The sequence below is a fragment of the Glycine max genome, chromosome 18, assembly GCF_000004515.6.
Source record: "Glycine max cultivar Williams 82 chromosome 18, Glycine_max_v4.0, whole genome shotgun sequence".
NCBI lineage: Eukaryota > Viridiplantae > Streptophyta > Magnoliopsida > Fabales > Fabaceae > Glycine > Glycine max.
In genome coordinates, this window is record NC_038254.2 from 51,133,063 (window position 1) to 51,159,289 (window position 26,227).

Here is a 26,227-nt window from a genome sequence, read left to right on the forward strand (position 1 = left end):
ATGCATCTTGTCCAAATATTGTGAATTCTGTTTTATACTCCTATCGTTCTAAAATGATTGATATTTTAGATTTTTTTACACAAGAAAATAAATATTTTAAGAGAATTAATATTATTAGAGGAATAATTTTACTATAGTATCTTTGTTCTCTCTTAATTTCAATAAATATATTATTAAGTATTTTAAAATAATATTATTTATTATAAGAAAAAATTGAAATAGATATTTAAATATCTCATTAAAAAGTACGAATGAATTTTTTTCAAAGTTAAAATTACAATTATTTTTGGGACAAAGAGAGAATTGTTTTTACATGCTCTGTGCCAATCATTTAATTAAGTTTCGGTATTATTATTGGTGGAAAAAAATCTTTTCATGATGAAACTTATCATCTTTATAGATCATTATGTAATGTAGCTTAGGCAAGCATGAATAGATCACGTTATTTTAGGGTATTTATAGTGAAGAATTCACTGGTTAGAAAATAAACTAAGAAAAGGGTGAAATCAAATTATACAGTATAATATTTATCAACTATTATATCGTTGAATAATTTTTAATTAAATAATATTTTTTCAAAACCTATAGTTAGATTTAAAGTTTATCTCATCAGAATAAATATTATATTAATACAAAATTATTTGATATTTAATTCATACAAATTAAAATTATTTAAATATTTAAAATTCATGTTAAAAACTGAACTCATATAATAAATGAGTTGAACATACTAAAGTCATGTATAGTTTGATTCAATTATTTCATGAATCAACCCAATATTGAATAAAATGACTTAATTGTAAAAATAGTCATCCTATTTCTCTCAACAGTGGGTCTCCCTACATTTTAATTCACTATTAGAATTTTTTTTTTTAAATTGGCTATTTGAGTCCTTATGATTAAGATTGGATGTTAACTCTTAACAAAAAAATGTTGTCTGGGATGACACGTGACAGTTAACGTTTTCTCTTAACAGTCAACATTCAATTTTTGTTTTGAGAACACAGATAGCCAATTTGAAAAAGAACAAAAAACATAGGAGACTCTGATAGTGAATTAAAATATAGAAAGACAAATTTAGTAAGTTGGGAAAAAATAGGAAAACTATTTTTGCAATTAAGCCAATAATATATTTATATTATTAAATTCATATAACTAGTTTTTAAATTAGTTTCATATTATTTTTAATTTTGTATGAAATAAATAAATATAAAATAATTATAATTAAAATAAATCGAGTGGTTCATTAGCTTGTATCAAGTTGAGTTCGAACTAAAAAAACATTCATATTGAACTCAAATTGAGTTTCAAGTCAAGTCAATTTTTATCAAGTGGAGTCTAGTTAGATGTAGCTCAACTCATTTTGAGTTAACTCTACTTATAATTACAACACAACAACAATTTAACTTATCCATTATTGAAATCGATAAATTCGTTTAAAAGATGTTGATAATGTCAATGTTATTCTTCGAAGATTAGTTATCGATGGATACCAACAACTTGTTGGTTTAAGTAGTACTTTGGTATTTTAAGCAAGATCTCACCAAAGGTGACCAGTCAGGTTTCTCGATAAAGATGAGTTATCAACAAAGTCAATAAATATTTCGAACCAATATCATAATAAAAAGAATTCTTCAATATTATGGGTGTAGTGATTTGGTTCTTGATGAGTTAATTTTATTGGGCCTCCAACTCACTCATCATTTGCAATAGTCAATTGTTGTTGGCTCCAACCAAATTGTTATTAGCCCTTACCACCATTCCAAAACTCCAAATTTACCTTATGCTACTACGGGTGTGAAAACTATAATCAAGATTTTGTTTTATAGTATATAGAAGAATTTTGATTCCATTGTATTATTTTTGGCACATTCCTCGCATGCATAATGGTTTATGGAAGGACTGTATAACAGAATTACGATTTGATTGTGTGATCTTGGTTGAGATACATAACGAATTCATATTTTTGTTGTTTTTTTAATGATTTTTTATTAATTATAAATGAAAGTTACCTTTTTCTAAAGTAATCAAATTAATTGTGATATAATTTACCATTTTTAATAATACTCAATATCTTTTTTAATTAAAATTAAATTAATTGGATACAAGTTATTATTTATAAAGGTAATCAAATTAATTATTATAAGAATTACCTTTATTAATAGTAACCAAATCAATTGATGATACTAATTTGATTAGAATGAACAAGAGTAATTTATCTCATCATTAATTTAAATTTATATAAAAAAGATAATTTATATAACAATTAATTTGATTAATGTTAAAAAAGTAATGTGTGTTGTCATTAATATAATTTATATCAAAATTAATTCAAGTAAGAAATAGACATGCGAGTTGATCGAGTATGGATTCGGGGATTAACTGACTTTTTAATGATGAGATATCACTATCTGTCTCATACCCATTTCCGTACCCGCTCGATGATGGAATTATTAAAATTTTATTAATTACTTGTTTATTTTTGTATAATTTTTACGTAATTTTCTTGATGATTTTTCAAATAGTTAAAAATAAATGTGTAACAATATTTTTTTAAAATCAGATTTTCAATATAATTTTTTTACAAATATAAACCGAGTACAGGACGAGATACCGACAGGGATGAGATAAATAAATTTTAACCTGTCGGGTGCTGGGGACGGTGGTGTGGTCGTGTGGATGTGGTTGTCTTGATTGTCAATTTGTCTACTCTGTACTTATATTTAATTGTTATGTTCCTCCTAGGATGGTAAATGGACTTCTTAAAACTGCCCAAGGTGTCCCTCTTGGTGCAACGACCACAGTTTTGCCACCTCGAGCGGAAACACTAAAACATGAAGCCATGAAGTGCTTAGTTGCTGTTTTAAAATCAATGGGAGAGTGGATGAACAAACAATTGCGCATTCCAGATCCTCATTCAGGCAAGAAAGTTGATAATGGCCATGAAGCTGGAGTTCTTCCCATGGCAAATGGGAATGAAGAAGAGCCAGTTGAAGGATCAGACACTCATTCTGAAATCTCCAATGAGGCTTCTGAGGTTTCAACTATTGAGCAAAGCCGGGCTTATAAACTGAAACTTCAGGTAATCAAGTGCAGAAATTTTGGAATTGCAAGCAGATCTCTGTTATTTCTTCCACTGTTTGACATCTGAGAAGCTAATGCTAAGTTTATGGCAGGAAGGTATATCACTTTTTAACAGGAAGCCAAAGAAAGGAATTGAATTTGTTATAGCTAGGCTTTCGAGGCCCAAGTAACCTCCTTAGAGAGAATAGACGAGAGCAAGAGAGAGAGAGTTGAGGAAATGCTTCTTCTTCTTTCATTCATAAGCGTTTCTTACATTTATAGGAGTTACTGTTACTAACAGAAAGCTAACAAACTCAACAATAAGCTTCTTCTAGAAGATACTAGCGCTGTATACCTACGTACATGCATGCGCCCATGATCGACTATGCCGTTACTACGTAATCCTTCAAATGAATGGGAGTATGGCTTTGCCTCTTGGGCCTTGCTGTTTGTAACTCCTTATTGCTATTCATATCAGAATTCCTCATCAATGCCAACAAAGTGGGTAATTCACCAGAGGAAATAGCTGCTTTTCTTAAAGATGCATCTGGGTTGAACAAGACTTTCATTGGTGATTATCTAGGAGAAAGGGAAGAGTTATCCTTGAAAGTAATGCATGCATATGTGGATTCTTTTGACTTTCAAGGGATGGAGTTTGATGAGGCAATCAGGGCCTTTCTTCAAGGCTTTAGATTGCCTGGTGAGGCACAGAAAATTGATCGAATCATGGAAAAGTTTGCAGAACGATATTGCAAATGTAATCCAAAAGTCTTTTCTAGTGCTGATACAGCATATGTCCTTGCATATTCTGTGATACTGCTTAATACCGATGCCCACAATCCTATGGTGAAAAACAAGGTGCAGTCTGTCAATTCTAGAAGTTGATTTTCATATGATTATGATTATGATTATTATATATGTAATGAGGTTCTTTTTTGTTTGCTGAGTTATGCAGATGTCGGCTGAAGATTTCATAAAAAATAATCGTGGCATAGATGATGGAAAAGATGTACCAGAGGAATACTTAAGGTCTTTGTATGAACGGATATCTAGAAATGAGATCAAAATGAAAGAAGTTGATCTGGAATCCCAGCAAAAACAGGCTGTGAACTCTAACAGACTTTCAGGCTTGGATAGTATATTGAATATTGTGGTCCGGAAGCATGGGGAAGACAGTAATATGGAGACCAGTGATGATCGAATCCAACATATGCAAGAACAATTCAAATAAAAAGCTCGCAAAACTGAGTATGTTCTCTAGTATTTTCCCATTATGTTGGAAGGATTCTTCTTAGTTGAATTTCTTTTCTCAGGTCATGAATTAACCTTAATCTATTTTTTTCATGAAGAAACTTCTGTTGGCTTTTGAATCCTAACAACATAATACACATACCACTTTTACTATTATATATCTGTTGCTCTACATGGTCCATGTTTATTTGAAGTGTGATGTGTGAACCTGAAATGTTCACAGTAGGGTGTTTTTATGCTTTCTTTTGGATCTATCATGCCAATCAGATCATTTGTTTGGAATTTTAAAGTTGATTTACTCCTCTTTTTATACTTCTTTTTCTTTCTACTACTATTTGTTTTAAAATATTTTGGGGGGGAAAGTTCTTATGTGTGTGTTATTGATATTTATTTGCTTGCAATTTGTAGGTCAGTCTATTATGCAGCAACTGATGTTGTAATCCTAAGATTCATGATTGAGGTGTGCTGGGCACCAATGTTAGCTGCCTTCAGTGTTCCTCTTAATCAAAGTGATGATGAAATTGTAATAGCACTTTGTCTTAAAGGCTTCCATTATGCTATTCATGTAACTTCTGTAATGTCCATGAAGACTCACAGAGATGCCTTTGTGACTTCATTAGCAAGTTTACCTCCCTGCATTCTCCTGCTGATATTAAGCAGAAAAATGTAGATGCAATCAAGGTTGGTAAATTTACAATCCTTTTTTAGCTGGCTTATGAATAGCTCCAAATTGAGGGGTGATTAGTGGTTTTAGTTTTGTTCTTATTTAAAAAAAAAAGTGTCATTTACTATTTTGTCTTTAGAAACTTATTTATTTGAAAAGGTTTAGAAAGGGTTATACACATATATTTGAATTTGATGCTGACCTGTATTGCCTTCCCTTTCTTCTCTCTTAATTATCTAAACACGGGGAAGGCAACTTTCAAACATAGTCAAGTGGTATTCCTTAAATATTTCTTTTCATGTTTTGCACAACTCCATCCTGACAAATTAATCACAATTTCCCCTGATTTGATATGAATTCATTTATATTGGCCTGACTTTTTGATGCTGTAGGGGCATGTTTTAAATCGCTTTAGAGAAACTTTTCATTAATGCACTCTGTTGTAGAAGTGGTTTTGAAGAACTTATTAATTTTCACATTGCTGTACTTTTTGCACAAAGTGCTTTCAGCAGCAAGTTCTTATGCTCCACCTTCACATAGTTTGAACAAGTGTTAGTTGCAAAATGGATCCTGCTTGATGATTCAGAAATATCTAAAGCTTTATTCTTTGCGAGTTATTTTCCACTACTGCATATTAATTAAAAAACGCTGTCTTTTTTTTAGTGAGATCACAAAAATTTCTGCTGCAATTTTAGTAATTGCTGAATTATTGGAATGTGTTGTGGAAGTTTTCCTGCCCGAAGTGAGAAAACATTATGTGAAGATGCTTATACTTAATTCCACTTAGGACAAATTATAAAATATCTGAAAGCAAATGTTAAACTCTTGTGGATTTGACTTCAGATTTTGCATATGAATTGTTGATAGGTGATTGTTACTATCGCTGATGAGGATGGGAATTACTTACAAGAAGCTTGGGAGCATATCTTGAACATCTACATCTTCTAGGAGAAGGGGCCCCACCTGATGCCACATTCTTTACATTTCCTCAAAATGATTCTGAAAAAACAAAACAAGCGAAATCAACTATTCTCCCCGTTTTGAAGAAAAAGGGACCTGGGAGGATGCAATATGCAGCTGCCACAGTGATGCGGGGTTCATATGATAGCACTGGAATCAGCAGTAATACTTCTGGAGCTGTCACATCGGAACAGGTGAACAATCTAGTTTCTAATTTGAATATGTTGGAACAAGTCAGAAGCTGAATAGTGAGGCCATAATAGATTTTGTTATGGCTTTATGCAAAGTCTCCATGGAGGAACTCAGATAGTTGAGATTGCGTATGTATTATCTTTCTACTAATGCATGCTACTCCCTTGCTTCCCTCTGAACTTTATTTTCGCTCCAGGCTCTTGGTTATTAGTATAAAACAATAAATTTAAGGGCACTTTTGGAACCTTGATCTTCTTGGCAGTTTCAATGTTCATTGCTGGTTATAATCCAGGAACTTTGTTTTCCTGGTTACTTTTTCTCATTTGACACATTGCCACTTTTAAATCACCAAATCTCATGCAAAACCCTTTGTAGGTTGGGGAAATTGGTCATTTGAATTTTGAACTAGTATTCTGTCCAATTCTTGTAGATAAAATGTGGGTTTGCATGTGAAGAGACCAATTTTTTATGGGGAAACAATTCAGAAATTATTTAATTTTATTGGTGAGGGAAAGTTACTAATGCCCCTAAAGATGACATTGGGAAGGTGCAACTGATCCAGAAAATAAAAAATTGGGACAGAACATTAGGTTTATGATTTTGTGATTTGCGACTATTTAATGTTTATACACTGCTGCCTTAATTATACTGTTTGACTTTGAGGTGATTATTCTGTAACAGGCACTATAATATGAACCGCATCAGGCTTGTGTGGTCAAGCATATGGCATGTTCTCTCAGATTTCTTTGTAACCATTGGCTGTTCTGGAAACCTTTCAATTGCAATTTTTGCAATGGATTCCTTGCGTCAGTTGTCAATGAAATTTCTGGAGCGGGAGGAATTGGCTAATTATAATTTTCAAAATGAATTTATGAAGCCTTTCGTCATTGTTATGCGCAAGAGTAGTGCTGTTGAAATTAGAGAACTTATCATTAGATGTGTCTCAAATGGTTTTATCCCGTGTCAACAATGTAAAATCAGGATGGAAGAGCATTGTTCATGGTAGGGCTAATTTATGTTCCATAGAGGGCTTCAATTTGCATGGAAAATGTTTTTGTCTGCCGAAGTTTTTCTTTCATTATTTCTACTCATTGCTTGTGGACATAATTCCAGGCATTCACAACAGCAGCATATGATGACCACAAAAACATTGTACTCTTGGCTTTTGAAATTATGGAGAAGATTATTCGAGATTACTTTCCTCACATCACTGAGACTGAAACCACCACCTTTACAGATTGTGTGAATTGTCTAATTGCATTCACCAATAGTAGATTTAACAAAGAGATTAGTCTAAATGCCATTGCTTTCCTTCGATTCTGTGCACCAAAACTAGCAGAAGGAGACCTTGGATCTTCATCAATGAATAACAAGTTATGGAAAGATATCTACTCCATCACCTCGAACAGGAAAAGAGGGGAAACAAGATAATGGAGAGGTGACAGACAAGGATGATTATCTCTATTTTTGTTTCCTTTATTGGCTGGTAAGGACATTGTATTATGTTCCAGGCATGAATTAGAGCTAATCTAGATAGCTTATATTTTGTTACTGGCTCAAATGATTAGCGACTACTTTCTGCTATTTGCAATCAACCTTTGTTTCTATTTATATGAAGCTCAGTGGGTTATATATGTACTTATTCAACACCTATTTTTGTGCAGGTTTGTCTGAGCTTAGCTTTGACCCAAGGTCTGAGATAAGGCAAAGCGCCTTGAAAGTCCTGTTTGAAACCTTATGCAACCATGGCCACCTCTTTTCACTACCTTTATGGGAAAGAGTATTTGAATCAGTCCTATTTCCAATATTTGATTATGTTCTTCATGCTATTGATCCTTCAGGGAGTAGTACCTCAGAGGTCAATGAAGTAGAGACTGATGGTCAGCTTGATCAAGATGCATGGCTTTACGAGACATGCGCATTAGCCCTCCAATTGGTTGTAGATCTTTTTGTCAACTTCTATAACACCATCAATCCACTTTTAAGAAAGGTGTTGATGCTCCTGGTAAGCTTTATAAAGCGCCCTCATCAAAGCCTGGCTGGCATTGGTATTGCTGCATTTGTTCGTTTGATGAGTAATGCTGGGGAGCTGTTTTCTGATAAGAAGTGGTTTTGTCACTAAAAGAAGCAGCAAATGCAACACTACCTAACTTTTCATTCCTTGGCAGTGGAAACTTTGTGACTGTCAATCATGAGCATGCTTCAATGGCTGAAGATGACAGGGATCCTGCTGAGTCTGGCTCACATGATAATTTAGAAAGCCCGAGGACTCAAAATCTTTATGCATATTTATCTGATGCAAAGTGCCGAGCTTCTGTTCAGCTTTTATTGATCCAGGTAGGTTTATTTAATTCCTCAGAACATTGTTAAATGCCTTATTGAAAGAACGGGCTAAAAAAATTGCCCAGTGGTAAAAATGACGAAGAAACCATAACAAATGTTTCACTTGAAGACGCTTTTCTTAGTATATATTACCGTCATAGATTACTATTTTAGCATTACTAAAATTGTATATGCTCTAATGAGGAGGAATCATTTTCCATTAATACATCATTTCTGTTAAAAACATTCGTATCTAGTTTTTGAAAAATAATGTTAACTTAGTGAAATTGGCAGGCGGTGTTGGAGATCTATAACATGTACCGATCTCGACTTTCAGCAAAAACCATACTAGTCTTGTTTGAGGCTTTGCATGATGTGGCATTACATGCTCACAAGATTAACAGCAATATTATTTTACGTTCAAAGTTACAAGAGTTTGGCTCTATGACTCAAATGCAAGACCCTCCACTGTTACGCCTGGAGAATGCATGAATCCTACCAACTATGCCTCACATTTTTACAGAACCTCACTGTGGACAGACCTCCTAGTTATGAGGAGGTTGAGGTCGAGACACATCTCATTCGATTTTGTATATTGAAGTTGCAGGTTCTGGAAAAGTATCTGAATCTTTTCATGGTAGACAGCTGCATTGGTTCTCACCACTCTTCAAGCTATTTGTAATTTGGGAGATATATCTTTTGAGAAGAACCTGGCTCATTTTTTCCATGTGATTTTGTGTTTAGATATACCTTCCCCGTTCTTCTATATTTTAGAAGCCTAGAGTTACCAATCCGAATTGATCTGTATTACCAGGAGGTTTAATGTTGTATCTTGTATGCTTGATTATTTTATCCCAATTTTTTTAAAAGAATTTTGAGTTTTTCCACCATTAGTAGTTTCGTTTGTCAAGTTTGACAATTTTCTTGGTATATGGATATTACTTTTCGAGTTGTGGTGCCATGCACGAGATCATTTTGTTGAAGCTACCGTTAACGAGGAGTCTTTAGTTAAAGAGAATTGGGATTTCAATAGATTAAGATGAATACAATTGTATATCTAATAGTTAAATTTGTCTTTTGAAAGTAAGATGCTTACAAATTAGTCTAGATATAAAATTCAAATTTTTTCTTTGAATGTGTGACAAATTAGTCTTATAATTAATTTAATGATAAATTAATTTTTAAGCTTTATAATTTAATATCAAATTTATTTTTAAAGAGTATAAATTATTGATAAACTACATTTGTATTTTTTATCTTTCAGGGATTAATTTATCAAGTATTATACTTTTTGGAAATAAATTTAATTATTTATCCAAATTAAAAACAATACTTTATTTCAATTTTTATTTTAGATAAAGGAAAAAGAGTCCTGATTTTTTACCATTTCATAATTTTAAATAATCATCAGCATCTATTATTTTTCTTTTCCTATCACATCATATAACGTATCATATTTATATATTTTTTTTTTCTCTCGCTGTGTTAACTAATATTTGGGGGTGTCCACAAATATTTTTCCAAACAAAAGTTATTAAAAGATGGGAGTAAAGGGGTACCCCTGCCCTTTACATCAAGATGCCCAAAACCTGCCACACCACACGTTACCACCAACACACACCCCAGGCACGAGTCCTCACAATCCCATTCCACCGTCAGATCATACCCCAACAAACAGACACAAACGTATCCACACACACCACACCCTCCTAGCTTAATCTGTGTGATACCCAATTCCCCAATAGCCCTTGAGTTGAGGACAAGGACTTAACTGGAGCACCAAAGATAGAGGACAAGCTCTTTTTCAAGCTCGGTGGCCATTACCATTTTTGTGAAAGTTGTTCTTTGTTTGAATAAACATATTTAAATATCTATAATTGAATTTTAATAATGTAATTTAATATTTAAGAATTTGTTATGTTTTAAATTTTAGGATATTATTTAAATAAAGATAAGAATTATTATCAGTCCATGAATAAAAGTTCAACAAATTCCTCCACGTAATACATCTCCTTTAAAAATATTTTTTCTACAAAAAAATGAACAATTTGTATCAAAAACTACCTTTTTGCAAGATATATGGAATGGATGCTGAAGCAAATTTTTAATAGCGGCTCCCCGTCTTAGAAGAGAAAGTACTACCTTTAGAGAATCCTATATAGACTCTTTACATATATGGGAAGCCATGGAAGATTAGGAAGTTAGTATTGGTCTCAATAAAATTGTTCTTGTCCCCTACCAAGAGCAATTATTAAACTATTTTTTTTTATCCTATTCTTTCTCATCTCTCCTATCTTGAGGCTCCTCTCCACTTTTTCCTTTTTTTATTTGTACTTCCTTTTTTATCTTTCTTTGTGTTTTCGCTCTTCACTCCCTATACTCATGCTATCAAGTATATATTTTTTTTCATGGTCAAAAGGAATCATGATTCCTTTGTGAAATTTCGAACAACGAAATCATGATTTTGTTATTTTCAGTGTTATTATGTATTTTTTAAAAAAATAATTATATTTTTTGTATTGATTATGTAGGTCAATGGATTAAAATGTGTTTACATCTAACGAAATTACAATGCTAGTTAGATGGAGAAATATGGAAATGGATAATGAAAGTATGATTCAGATACACATCATACAATAGAATCATACTTTTGTAATAATATCATGTTTTAACCCCTTGCACAACATACTCAATTTGTTGTGTATTTTTTTCACATCCCAAAAAGTATTATGGCATCGTGATTTGCTGCAAAAAGGGGTGTGAAATTTTTGCACAATTTATTGTGCAAAAATTTCATATCCCTTTTTGTGCAATGAAATCATGATGTAATGTTTTTCAAGGAGAGGTAATCTTGAAATTTTGAGGGATTATAAGGGCTAGTAACAACTCCCAGAAGATTATAATATTCATCCACTACCAAATAACCTATAGTTTACTCGTAATTTGTTGGTCCGAGTAATACTAGACACGGATCCGTTAAGCAAAATCTCAACTTCAAGTCTAATAAATAAATAAATAAATATGATTATAAGAGAAAATCCCATTAAAATTAAGTTTTCAATAAAGATTAATCATACTCATACCAATGTCATCGGTAAAAAAAATACATGTGTACCCACATCATGGTCAAGATTAAAAATCACGGAGAAAAAAAACAAACAAAACAAGGCAAAGGCATGTTTGTTTGATTGTCTCGAAAACCATCTTTGCGAAAACCAAGACTTAAAACAGTGAGTTTTTTATTTTCTTTTCTTTTCAAAATCAGTTTTTCAACATTTTTATAAAAATTAGAATACAAACTTCTTACCGGCATCAGCGGAAAGTTCCCACGCTATATATTTATTGCATAAATTTTATTTTCTTGTGTTGGTCTCCCCTATAGTTGCAATCTGGGTCCGCTCCTGTTTACCAGAATCATAGACTCTCAAAACAGCAGATTTTTTTTTTTTTTTCAAAAACAGTTTTTAGAAAACAGATTATAAAATTAAAAATTGAGATGAGAAACAAACAGATTCAAATTACAATACAAACTTACCGGCATCAGCAGAAAGCTCCCACGCTTAAATGTTCAGAACGATTATTTTCTAACATAGGCAACAAATAAAATGATGATTTTCATTACTTACACAAATCAATAATCAATTATAAATACAATATTGGGCAGCTCTACGTAAAATTGTGGTAGTCAAAATTTGACCAACCAATATTTAACAACATATTCTCACCTCTCCCCTGCCCAAAAACCTCATTTTTCTCTCCATCAATTTTCCCCCTCTATCAATTATACATACATTCATTCTTGTCAGTGATGGCTAGATATAACAAGTACCATCCTAAACCCCTGCTTCTCGTAACACAAAAATAGCAAGGTAAGCAAGCATTAAACAACTGCCCCCCACATGCTACTAGAAATAATTCTCAAGAACGAGCCTCACGTGCTGGGGAACAAAAATAATTGCGTAGTCCCAGGTACATTTATAATTAAAAATCTATACGCAATCGCCGCAATTCCAATTTAAATGTTGAGACAGAACTGAGAGTTCGACGAGCAAGGTTTCGTATGTCCTCCCGTGAACAATCTCGAGAAATCCGGACAAGCTCCCAAAGAGCACCTCCACTAATCAAGTCCTTTGCATTCACTTCTGTAATATTTATATCACGTTGGATGTTTAAAGTTTACAAGAATGTGTTTAGAAAAACTGAAACATGAGAGAAATCACGTTACCATGTTGTGCCAAGTGGCAGAGTGCAAGCTCAATGTGACGCCGGATTGGTGCAGCTTCATTATTAGCATTTTGTACTATCCACGGAAGGGCACCATCTTCTATCAAAAAGGATCTGCCACTTTTTATCCCTGAGAGTGCAAAATATAGTTGTAAGGGGTCCAAACTACCTCTTTATTTTGTTAATTTCTCTTTGATGCTAATAATATTTTCAGTGGCTTTGTGAAAGTAAAGTGGAGGGAGAAAATTGATCGTAATGGCTTGCTTAGAAACATGAAATACACATTAAGTTAATCAATGCAGGACTGACATTTTTTTGGTGCATTCCCGAGTAACAATTTTGTACATTTTCTATCTAAGTGGTTAATGTTTTCAGCATTGAGAATCAAATAGTTATGAGGAAAGTAGACCTTGATTAGATGCACGAGACTCGCATTTTGCAAAGTTAGCAATTCCTCGTGCAACTTGGGAAAGAACATCAGGATGTCCGCATCTTACAATTCCCAGTAAAGCCTTAATACCTCCCTGAGATCTCAGGGTCATCAATATTCTATCTGTCGACCATGAAGACAAAATTACGAATGAACATCAAAAAACCATATATTGATGGAAATATGAATAGCATTGACTTCAAATGCAATATCTACGAGAGCACCATCTTTAAATATGCTACAATGTAACAGAAACACTAAATGACTTGCCACAAAACAACAAAATGTACCATTTCCACATAGGTTAGCAATTGCTCCAGCAACCATTCGAAGAGTTTGTGGATCTTCAGCATCAGATGCAGTCATTGATAACAGTGTAATTCCTCCTTCAGCCATAATAAGTTCTTGATTTGCTTCTGATTTGCCACAAAATAAAGAAGACAATATCAATACTAACATTAGCTAAATGCTCAGCTGCAAATAAACTGAGCTAGTACCAAAATGTTAAGCAAGATCCAGTTATCTAAAACACACACACACACACACACACACACACACACACACACACACATATATATATATAAACACTACTATCAACATCACCATTCATAGCAAGATTGGCAATTGCCCCAGCAGCTACTCTGCGAACAGTTTCATCCTCATATCTTCGAAGAAGCATCAACAAGGAAGTAAGACCACCAGCTTCAACAATTCTCTTTTGATTAGCCTCTGCATATTAGATTGAGATAAATTACTAAACAAATCATACACATAAAAAAAGATGTATGAGCATATAATAAAAGACCACAGTCTTGATTTCTGGAAGGCTTCAATGTGAATGCACAGAAAATGAGGAACGAATGAATAGTCTGGAGGGCAGTGAAAACAAAGAGACTGCATGTTCTTTCAACATTCACTCAGACAAATTTTATGGAAAATGAACACATCAAAGGAAATTGTTTTTTAGAAAAAAAAATAGAGTTTCCCTGATGAATCACAACCAATCCAAAATAATCAATGGCCAATATCTACCATTATAAAAAAAAAAAAGATTACACAGCAAGATATACAACAAGCTGTCCTGTTTCCATAATCTTAAAGTTTGTTAGCCAATTGTCGGATACAGTTAATAGAAAGTAGATGATCAAATAGCAGAGCCTTAATATTTGGTTAACTTCTACCTTCAGCCGCTAAGTTGGCCACCACTTTCACGGCATGAATTCGTACATTGGCATCATCTGACTCCAGCAATGACAAAATCTTTTGCAATCCAACTGTTAAAATAATGTGAGTCATAAACATAGATGATGTAATGTTTCAATTATAACTTAAAACACTCATACCTTGCTCAAAGAGTGTAGCAACAGATGACTTTTGACCATTCGCAACATCCTTGAATTGGGAATGCCTAACTTGAGTCGTGGAGGAATCCATGGCAGAATATGTGCTTCCAGAGCTTCCATCCAAACACCTTCTCATCTATAGACATAGCATTAAATCATTCTGTACCATAGATTCAAAGCTATGCTATAAAGAACATAATGTAGCATGCAGCTAGAGGCTATAGAGAGACCAAAGAACCTTGATATTACAACAACTACTACTACATTGTTCAGAATAGGGTTATGTTTATGACTTATATTTGGTGCTCTGCTTGTGTTTGTTTCAAGAATTTTCTACAAATGATAGATATATTGAACAGCGTTGTGCATTTTATGGCCACTTTCCATTAAATCACTGAAAAGTCAATGACTCAATGTATGGAATTAGAATCCAAGCTAAAATGTAATACTCAAGAATATGCCGAATGCTCAAAATCTCTTGTCAAAATAAAACAAATACCTGGTCAGCTTCAAAGTTCAATTGCAATAATTGACTCCTTAGTAATATGATTTCTTCTTCAAGTCTTTTTTTCTGATTAGCCTCGTCCTCCAGGAGGTTGCGAAGCTTTATAATCTCCACATCACCTCCTGCCTATACGCAAAAAAGTTTCTAATATACCAGAAATCCATTCTTGGAAAATGAAGAAACAGAAAAGTTTTCCAGTTAACTTAAATCTCACCTCTGCTTGTGTATGTTTCCCCAGCTGACTTTTTAGATGTTCTACCTCTTCTTCAGCTGCCTTCCTCCGATTTCTTTCAGTTTCAAGCAGCATTTTGACCTCAGCAACGTCATCTGTAGAAGATGATGCAGGCCCCTGTGCCAAAAAGACATAAACAACTGAATAACTAAAAACCCAAAAAATGTAAAAAAGAAAACCTCTAAGCGATGATAATAATAATTCAACCAGCCAATTGTTAAATTTTTAACATTGAGACCGGTGAAAATTTGTGTAAATTATAATATTGAATTTACCACAGGGAATGAGTACTTAGAAAATACTAAAATAGGAGATTGCTTGATATAAACATTTGTCATGAAAAAACAATCCCAATTTGATAAGCGGAGACACATGAATGGTTTCATATTTCATCTCCTAGCTTGATTGTGATTCCTAAACTTTAGGGATTGACAGCCTTTATATATATAAATAAGTGTACAAACCATTCAGGAATACGCAAGAAATCATTCTTCCCATTTCATTGCACATAGCCAAAAAAAGTAGGTCATTACTTCTACCAAAACTATGAAAGCAAATAATCAAGAATTGGTCCAGGAACCTAGGACACAACCAACAACCAACATTCACCAGAAATACTGAATAAGGAAATAGTAACACATGTTGATTTCTTAAAAAAATGTCACCATTAATTTTTAAAAAGTGGAAAAATAATCCACCTCCAAGATTTGCAGTGTTACTGTTAATATTTTTTTTTGGAAGGCAGAAAATATATAGTATTAATAAAAACACATCAGTACCAGAGGTACTGGTGAAATATGAACAAATACAAGACACCTATGGTGCCGCCCTCCAAAAACAAAGAAAGAAACCCAACCAGGACCCCACCACAGAAGATAAAGGTACCCAACCCAGCTTAACCAAAAGACTCTGAAAGATTGGTAGACCAATGGTTAAAAGGAGTGTTGAAATCTTTCTCTCTAGCTTTTAACCAAGACCAAGCTAGAAATAAAGCATCATCCATCACTTTGGATGAGTCAAAACTATTATGAGCTAATATTGCTTCAAAAGGAATATACCTCTTCATTATCAGCCACAAAACTATTACAGTCGTGTCGTTCTTGATTCAAAACCAACTTCTGCTCCAGCTCCTTTACCAATTCCATGTACTCCATCTGGCATTTCAGTCTCTCTTTCTACAGGGTACAATCATACAACTCCATTTAAGACATTGAGCAAAGATTAGAGGTGTTACCCAAAAAAAAACCTATCAGTAACTTAAGTTTTCAAAAGAATGGGGCATAAAGGTTTTGCACCATGTCTAACATTTGCTTCAGAATACAGAATAAAGAAACAGAGACAGCCTAAAAACTAAAAAGGTATAAAAAGAATGTTTGATAGCATAATAATGAAAATCAAACAAAGATAACATAGCTCATTCCTTGGACCTTAATAGCTGGAAGGGCATTGTTTCAATACTTTACACCACCATGAAAAGGTTAGAAAAAGAGATAGGAGACAAGTCGCACATGACGCTCATCCTAAAATAATTAGTCCAGAAAATCTATGACATACAGATGCCTAAAACTTCATAACAATAACTTAAACCTTAGTCTATTAGTATACAGCATTCTGCATAACAATACTTAAAAAAGAAAAATAATTTGTAGTCAAGATCTTTTGTATAGCTAATACAACAAACCTCTAATGCATCTGCAAAGTTCCTCTCAACCTCAGCAATACGACATTGTGCCTCAAAATTTACTTTTTCAACTTCATCCTCAAAAGCTTTCTGTTGTCTTTCATTTTCTGCAATAAGCTTATCTAATTGTATCTCAAGCTTTCGAGACAAGCTTTTATAATCAAATTCTTCCTTTATTTTCAGCATATTCTCAACTTTCATAGCCTGATGAAACAAACACATTAATTCATCTGTCACAAAAACAGCAAACCATATCGATCATCATCTAGGTCTTTTCATTTTAAATAATGAAAAAATAAAATTATCAGAATTGAATATAGTTTGCATTTTGATGGGAGATATGCCAATTTAACAGTAAAAGCATCACCTGCTAGCCCTAGGAAACTCATTTCCCCAGGTTATGCTTCTTGTAGGTCCTCTCTTTCCTGGGTTTTGGAGATGGTTCACAAGTTTACATATTAAGTTTTGGGTAGACACTCAGGTGGGAGATGTTCCTTTTTTCTGACACATTTCCTAGACTCTAACATCTCTCCAATTAGCAGTCTCCTTTAATCCAGTTTTATTCCTCTTCTGAACCTACTGTTTCTGTGTCTATGTATTTTAAGTTTTTCAGAAATTCGAATAGGGAATTCTCTGAATTACAATCTCTTTTCGGCTTGCCGGATTTGGTTTTGGTCAATTGACACTTCAGGTGTTTTTCTTGTAAATCCTACCATCCAGCTTGTCACTTCATCTCCCAGTAATGATTCCTTCTTTAGGAAATAATAGCTCCTCAAAGGTTAAATCTTTTGTATGGACTGTTGTTCCAAACTGAATTAATGTCAATGATTTACTTCAAATTTGAAGACCTCTCTAACTGCTTGCTATCTTGATTACTGTGTTGTTTGCAGATTTAGTTTTGAAAATGCTTTTCATTTGTTATTGCATTGTTCAACACCATCATTTTTTTGGATAGATCTGTTTAGTTGGTGTTGTTGCTCAAGATTAGATTTTCGCCAAGGATCTCCAGAAGGCCTTGTGGATTAATTTTAGAGGTTTTGACACCAACAGAGATGCTGAAAGGCTTTGGCATTGTGCTCAATTTGCAGTTGTTTGGCATATTCGGTTGGAAAGAAAAGCTAGAATTTTCACTAGTCAATTCTTACCTTTGGAGATCTTTTAGTGTAGAGTAGTACACTTCTTTGGAAGATCTTCAGAGATTGGTGTGTAGTGGTACACGTTTTCTAGTTTTTATGTCTTTTGTTATTGGATTAGTTTTTTGAGGAAATCTTATCCTCTTGAATTTGAACCTCCTTTCTCTCTTAATATATTCTTTGATTATAATAATGATGATGATGTCAATAACAAGTCATTCAAAATATGTGATGATCGCTTAACTACAATAAGGTACTTGAAATTTTTAGGGGGGAAATTAACTTGACAAAATGAGCAAATTAAAATACCAGAAAGAGCAGATTAATTAATGGCACAAGGAGGAAGAGGTGAATCTAAGGGCGTAAAATTAAATGCATTTAATGACCTTTGATGCTAGAGATCTCTAACAATGGCTTTTCAAAATATGTTCCAACACTGACATCAAAATACTTGAAATATAAAATATGCACAATGAAACGGGTCTAATGGAATATAAATTTAATAATGATGTTTTAGTTCATATTGTATGAATAGAAACTATATACGAAAGTACAGATCTCAGATAGGAAACTGACCCTTTGGCCAAACAATATGGTACTAGAAGTCTCTCCTCGATGACGTGGAGATGGGCCAATAGTCACAATCAATGAAGTCCTAGCTGTGCCTGCAAACAGGAATAGTGTCCAAGAAGAATATGGTATCTGATACAAAGACTAAGACAAAGATACTGTAAATATGTCAATCAAGGATTTAAGAAACCAGTTTCGTAAACCATAAATGACATCTCACTAAATATTTGATCACATCAAGTTGAAGAACTGAAGGATATGATACTAAGATATCTCATCTGAAAAAGATTAAGGCATCTTACCTCCAAAAGAATCTCGAAGCATCCTGGTAAGCTTCGAATCACGAAATGGAACATGAGCATTGTTCTCTGCTAGAGCATTAATACATTTTCCCAGTGAACTAAGTGAAAGATTGATAGATTTAGCTTCCTCTAGCATGTGCCCTTCACTTCCTGGTGGGGTAAAACAGGGGAAATCTCAAGTTTCAGCACATACCAACTTAATAACAGAAGCTACCAACTCATTGAAGTTAAAGCAAGGACTACCACAGAATGAACATACCAATTTCAAAGGCCACACGAAACAGGGAATATTGAAGCTTGTTTGGTTTAGAGAAAATGTTATTTATTTTCATTTTCTGTTTCATTTTTAATTAAAAAATGCCATCTTATTTTCATTTTTGTTTCTTATTTTCAAAAGTTCATATAGGAAACAGTAAAAACAATAAAAAAAAAAGTATTTTCACTATTATCAAGACAAATATTTTTAAACAAAAAACAAATGAAAACGAGGTGAAAATTTTGTAATTAAAATTGAAAACAAAAGTCAAAAAACATTTTCTCTAAGTAAACAGACCCTTAAAGGGTGACTGGTTGTTTTCCAAAAAAAAAATCAATTAATAGGCTTTTAACTAATAATTACAAAATACCACACTGTTTTAATTTTTTTTCCTATTTTCAATATTTTTTATGGAAATAGTGAAAGCAATCCTTCACAAAATTGAGGATTCGTCAAACAAAACATTTTCTCCCCATTTTTCCAATCCTTTTGTATGATTTTCAAATCCATTTTTCCTGCTTATTTCAATGATTTTTCTAGCCATATTTGATAGTACCCCTTTTCATCATTTTTCCAGATTTTTTTCCTGCCTATTACATTTTTTCCTCTAACTTGAATTGTTCTTTCCTGTCCATTTTATTTTCACTTATCTGTGCTAGGGGGGCATTGTTTTGGAGCAATTTTCCTAATCATTCACATAATTTTCTCTTCCAGCTCATTTGAATGATTTTTCCTTAAAATGCGGGTTTGAACCTAATTTAACTCCAAAAAGCTAGCTCAAAGAATGAGGGTCACCCTCACTAATATACTCTTTCTTAGCCTTATCTCTAACTGATATGGGACTTGTGGTTTTTCCCAATATTTTTCCTCCCATTTTCCAGTATACTGCATGCATGCGCACACAACAAACGCTTCATGAAGAAGCCACTCTCAAACAAGAACCATTGATTTATGACATCCACATTTACACACATATACAAGTTTTAAGTTCAGTATGCACCTGACTTATGGACGCGTTCTGAACCTGCCAAGTCTACCACAACCAACTTGCTCTTCCGAACAAGTGGTTTTGAAGGTTTAGTCAAATGAGAGGCATCACCATTTTGACTAGACATATCTTCATTTTCCAAGACAGATCTCTTAATATGAACCTGTAAGAAACAATAAATTTAACAAGATTGGATATTATTTAAAGAAACAGAAAACAGTGACTAACTGGTTCAATAGAAAAGGTAATTAAAACAAAGAATATTCTTTCACCATTAGCATGGCATGACTGCGAGAAGATTCAGTATTCAATTTTGTGTTAGCAGCGATTCGATTAGCTTCACCTACTCTTAACAACTCCAAAAAACTATGTTGGTCTGTGATTTCTACAAGAGTTGCCCCGGGCATAGATACGTCACCACTTCTTGGGTCTTCCACTATAGGAATATTATCATTTGCTGGATTCAGCAAGTCCTGGAGAGTCTCCATGTAAAGCTACACATTTTTTGTAGACAAAATATGAGTAAAATAGCCAAGAATAGTTATAATACAAAACAAAGAACACTTTCATGATCAAACAAAATAGGACACAACCTCAATGAATACTAGAAGGTAAAACTCAATGATGCAAAAAACAGTATACAACCTGCAGATAAGAGACAGTGACAGAATCGGTATCTGGTGATAAGTCAGCAAAAATATCCTCCATGGAACGAACCATTATACCACGGTCAGAGGCATCTACTTCCCCCAGTCGTCCAAGTGTAAAAGTTTTCCCAGTTCCAGTTTGACCATAAGCCATCACAGTCCCATTATAACCATCAAGAACACTCTACAAACCAGACATCAAACACATATTAAGCTATAGAGAATTGAAGAATATGACGATATCTCGATGGATAGAATGCATTAACTATTAAACCAAGGAAATGATGTTATCAAATCATGAACACTAATATAAAGCAGAATTAGATAGGGATATCTCAGTAAAGGATGTTCACGAACAATTAGGATATGCACCATTACAACTGACCTCCACAACTGGCTTAGCCACAACTTCATAGACACGTTTCTGTGATGCAAATTCGGTAAGCACCTCATCAAACTCATAAGTGTCAGAATCCCAATTGTTTCTACGAAGTTTCAGTCTTTTAAGCTGAAGGATAGTAAAAACACAAAAGGCTAAACATTAAACAAGATTTATGCATAAAACAATCCAAGAAGTATATCTATAAATCAAAGCAAAACTTGAAATCTACAAACAGTAGTTAATCAAATAAAATTAATGTACCTCTGGTTGTAATTCAACACAGTCAGCAAAATCAGCATCCGCCATCATTTCTTCAGCATTCCGTGGTCTCAATCTTACTGCCACTCGAACTCTTCCAGGAACTGTACACAAAAATGTATAACAAGTGTAGCAATACCACCATACCAGATAGCACAATAAAAAGAGAGAATTAGATTTAAACAGCCACACTGTTTACAAGCATTGGCTTTCATTCAAAATATAAAAAATAAGTATAATGATGTTGCAAGGAAACTAAACTTCTAAACCCTGATATATCTAGAATTTGTAGAATTATTAGTGGCCCTTAAACCCTATACTTTCCTCATGTGATTAGCTGATCTGTAGCCTTTTCACCGTTGTAATACCAAAAATCTTCTCCTACACAATATTCATTTACCAGATTGCAATAGATGGCAAATGATACAGGAGCATGCATGAGCCCCAAATAGTTTAGTTGTTAGATGAGGAACCTCTGTTTAAAGTAAAGGCTCTGCCCTGAATTATTTTATGTGCCTGGATTTTAAGAGTGGTTTCTCTTCTACACCAAGTGGTACCAAAACCTGGTTGAACCATATCATCTACACCGAGTGGCACTACCAAGCATTAATGGAGTGCTCTTTTCTTTCCAAAATATCAACACTGGAACTTCAGTCAGATCCATATCATCTACATATGGACCAGGAAAACCCTATGAAGTAGAGGCTGTCACCCAATATCACTCAGGCTTTTAGGAATGGATTCTCCACTACACTACAATAGCATGTTCCCGATGAGCTGAGCATGATCACAAGATTAAGTAGATGTTTTTGCCTTTGATTATGTAATCTACATCTAAGATGCTAATTTGAGTCTAGCCTTTCATGAAAGAAAATACAACCTATGTCATTTGGGTCTGGATATTAGCATTTCCAATGTCAATGGCATTTTAACACAAGCCCTCCCACCACACACAAAAACCTCACCAATCAAAATTCAAAAGCTAGTAGATATTTGCACAAACAAACTCTGCACTCACACCTTCACCCCTAGCTCTAATGACACAACACATCCAAAACTTCAGATCTAAAATACACTCGAGGTAGATGCGTAACTAACCAATGTCCAGAGAGAGCAATGCATCTAAACGTTTGGTCCTACATCACAAGCTAGCTTCCCAATTCATCTAATCATATATAACAGTTTAAATTTCAAAGAAAAAGAAAATAAAACATATTGAACACCAGAGCATAAATACAGAAGCAACAAACAATGAGTGCTTGTATAAATACGAACAAAGCGAGCCGTGTCTCTAAGCAATCGCTCTCGGAAGTGACAGACTCTGATATTTAGAGGTCATAATCATGAGAGAGCGGAATCTTCCAGAAATAGAGAAGGAGCTAGGGAGCTTCATTATTGTGTCCTAATCCTAGTTACTTACAAGTTAGAGCTTCATTACACTCTTTCTACCAAACACACTAAACACACAAGTACACACTCTATTAGTCTGTGTCTAGGGTTTGGAGAGGGACTCACCGGCGTCGCCGTTACGTGCGGCGGCGTTGGGGCGGCGAAGGGCGGATCCCGGCGAGGGGGAGGATGGGCGGGGGCGGGACTTGAGAGGGCGATCGAACTTGGCGCTTCCCCTTTGGAAGCCGTTACGGTTCGACGCCATCGTAGACGGAGAAGCGAGGTAGCGGTTTCGGAAACTCGAAGCCAAGTAAGGAAGAGAAGAAAGAAATGAAGAAGTCGTGGTGGGGCCCAAGGGGTGGGAGTGTGGGGTAGGTGATTGATTGTGGGGACCACGGTCTTTCCAACTAATCATATGAAATATTAATTTTGCTTGTGTTTGTTAGCTTAAAAAACTTTACATAAAAGTGAAAATTGTACCTGATTTTTTTTATTAAATAAATTATTTTTACTTATAAACATAATAACAATTTATATTATTATCTCAACCTTTGCTTATAGAGAGAGAATGTGACATGGGAGTGGTGATACCAGGATACTGTAGTGGTATTCATGTCTTTGTTGTTACATTTTTTATTTTTATTTTTAACAAAATTTTAGTTGGAGTGTCTCTAACGTTTTTGTGTTGTTTTTAGAGTTTTATCCAATAATTAGCACCTTAACTAAGGAAATTTAAGTCAACTATATTTTTGGGAACTCAAATTTTATATCTGCTTTAAATTGACTAGCCGAAAGACAAGGTTGTCTGGCTATATCTTTTACCTTTATCTGATACTTTTTCTTCTAATCTAAAAATACGAAATTAAAATACTTGTTTAGTATTATAAATTATTCAAATAATTATTATTATGTCTCTGTCACATTTTCTTCTTAATATCGAAGCATAAGTTTGATTTTATCGTATATTAATGATGTGGATATAAAAAGTTCCCTGATCAATGAAAAACATATTCAGAAAATCCAAAGAATGTGATTGACACATTTTTGTTGAATGGTTTGTAAAATGTTGTTTGGTAAGAGTGTGATTGGTGTTGTTGGAGTATTGGAGCATCTGGGAGTACGGAATAAAAGGAGAACAAGATGCCATGTCACAACTTACAACTCACACCGTGTATATTGTCCGCAGGTTGCAACTGGAGATTATGGTAGGAATTCAAATTGAACAATGATAAATTAGGAGTGTTTAGTCCAGTTAGCAGCTAAGTTAAGTTAAGTAGTGTAAATTATTATAAATTTTTAGCACTTGAATTTGATTTTTAAAATAAAAAAAATTATTGATAAATATGTACCTTACAATTGATGGATTGTATTGGGGATGTAAAGAAAGAAAAAAAAATGATAAATTTGATAAGCAATGGAAAAAAGAAAAAGAGAAAAAAATAGATTAAAAATAAGATGAAATATTCCTATTATGATTGTGACCGGATAAAATAAATTATAGATGGTAGTTACTTTTCCTATAAAAAATAAATAATAATTCTTGTTTTCTAGTGAAAAATTAATTGATTGGATCAGTTTTAACATGATTATAAAATAATGTCAAGTAATTAAAAAGAGAGAGAGAAATTTACTCCTCAATCATTAATTCTCAAACTATTTGAGAAAATATTTGGTATAAGTGATGGTAACGATTTATAAGACTAAAGTGAAAACAATACAAGCAATAAAAAATAAAGATAAAACTGCAAGAATATAAATGACTAAGTTTGAATTTTGATTGAAGGTCCTCATCCCTTTGAAATACAAAGAGTATTAATAGATATTTTATCTGCAAAGCAACATTAACCACGGGTCTACACTATATTTAATCTAATAGATTGGCGTAGTAGTTAGACATCCGGACATTATGAGGATAATCTATGTTGTGGGGATAATCTATTTAGTGGGGAATCTCTTGTTTGATTTTCTTGGTGTGTAAAAATTCTTTGGACCAACACAATATAGTACCGCAAACAAAATAAATCTATGATCCAATGAACTAGGATACCCAAAAAAAAAAAACAACTCACAAGTTATTTGAGGCTTGTAATTAATAGCAAAATAGTTGAAGCTAGAAACATGAAATGGGTTAGTACCTCCCAACCACATGAGAAAAGTTAAGGCCTTTGTTTGGGGTGATATTTAGTTTTGAGTTTTGAAATTTTTAAAAATAACAATCAGTTTTTAGTTTTAGTTTGAACAATATTTTTAAATAGTTTTTAAAATATGATTAATTTCAAATAAACTCAATTTAGAAGTTTTATATTATATTAAAATTAGTTTAGGAGTATTTTTGTGTAGTGATAATGATGATAATGTCAATAGTAACAACACTAAAGATATCAATAGTGGTCATAGTAACATTGGTTACAGTGGCACTAACGACGATGCTAATGGTGGTGGCAGTGATGACATGGTGGTTGTAACATCCCCAAAATAATCTAATAATTATTTAGATAAAAATTATCTAAATATTATTTTTAGTATAATATATTAGATTGGATAAAAATAATAAAATTAAGAGATAAAAAAAGATTGATTAAACAAATATCAAAAGATACAATTTCAAATTATGTACAACGCTTATATAAGGATAGACGATTTATTTTTCTAGAATCACACAAATAAATAGTTTCTCTTGACATTAGTGGGTTACTTAAGGATTGAGAAGAGAAAAAAAAGTGAAGAAATTTTATTGAGACAAAATAACAAAAAACTCAAATTACTTGTTTGAAGATATGAGTAAAATAATTTATTTTTTAAACCTTCCATGACGTTTTTTGAAAGATATGACTTTTGGGGTTCTTTATTAGAAGGTGTTGGGTTAGTGAAATCTAGATTTTATAGCCTGACTTATATATGTGAGTCCTTTTAAATTTGGGTATGACTTTCAAATGATTGAAATTCATTGAAGTGTATTCAAATTTTAAATTATTGCACGTGAGTCCTTTTAAATTACTTGAAGACTATTTAGACTATGACCATGTATTACATATTTTTTAGAATATTTTATTATATAATTTGGAATAAAGGCTTCGATGATGCTGCACATTAAATTATAATTATAATTCATTATAATATTCTTTCTTCGTTAATTATGTATAACTCTGATGTGTTACTCTTGATTGTTAGTTGATGTTGGAAGTGCTATAGTTTGTTATCATGGTTAGACTTTTAAAATTTATTTGTTATATGAAGTTTGAAAATTTAAACAGGTAATTATAAGAGATGACATATTAATAGTTGTGAAGTCGGTCATTACCTTCTTGGAAGGAATGATGGTAAACATTTTCTACTCCAACTAATTAACCTAAGGTGAGGGAGGAACTATGAAGGTAATATAACCCTATAATTTATGGATGATAGAGCCAATCTACTCACTCTTTGAGTTTGAGC

General features: G+C 33.3%; 1 protein-coding gene and 1 pseudogene across 1 annotated transcript; one reads left to right on the forward strand and one right to left on the reverse strand.

Moving 5' to 3' along the window:
• Positions 1 to 2,667: 2,667 nt before the first annotated feature.
• LOC102664397 (brefeldin A-inhibited guanine nucleotide-exchange protein 2-like) lies at positions 2,668 to 9,324 on the forward strand (annotated as a pseudogene).
• Positions 9,325 to 12,044: 2,720 nt separating this feature from the next.
• Positions 12,045 to 23,105, reverse strand: LOC100779873 (kinesin-like protein KIN-UB). Its single transcript, XM_003552298.5, has 19 exons — positions 22,919 to 23,105; positions 21,407 to 21,507; positions 21,149 to 21,271; positions 20,762 to 20,947; positions 20,389 to 20,610; positions 20,129 to 20,279; positions 18,873 to 19,022; positions 18,577 to 18,665; positions 16,868 to 17,071; positions 16,245 to 16,361; positions 15,169 to 15,303; positions 14,949 to 15,080; positions 14,450 to 14,585; positions 14,288 to 14,380; positions 13,710 to 13,835; positions 13,397 to 13,522; positions 13,086 to 13,229; positions 12,678 to 12,806; positions 12,045 to 12,594 (listed from the first exon to the last, which is right to left on the reverse strand). Exons 1-19 carry the CDS (start codon positions 23,055 to 23,057, stop codon positions 12,434 to 12,436), a joined length of 2,664 nt encoding a protein of 887 aa, XP_003552346.1. The 5' UTR covers positions 23,058 to 23,105; the 3' UTR covers positions 12,045 to 12,433.
• Positions 23,106 to 26,227: the final 3,122 nt, after the last annotated feature.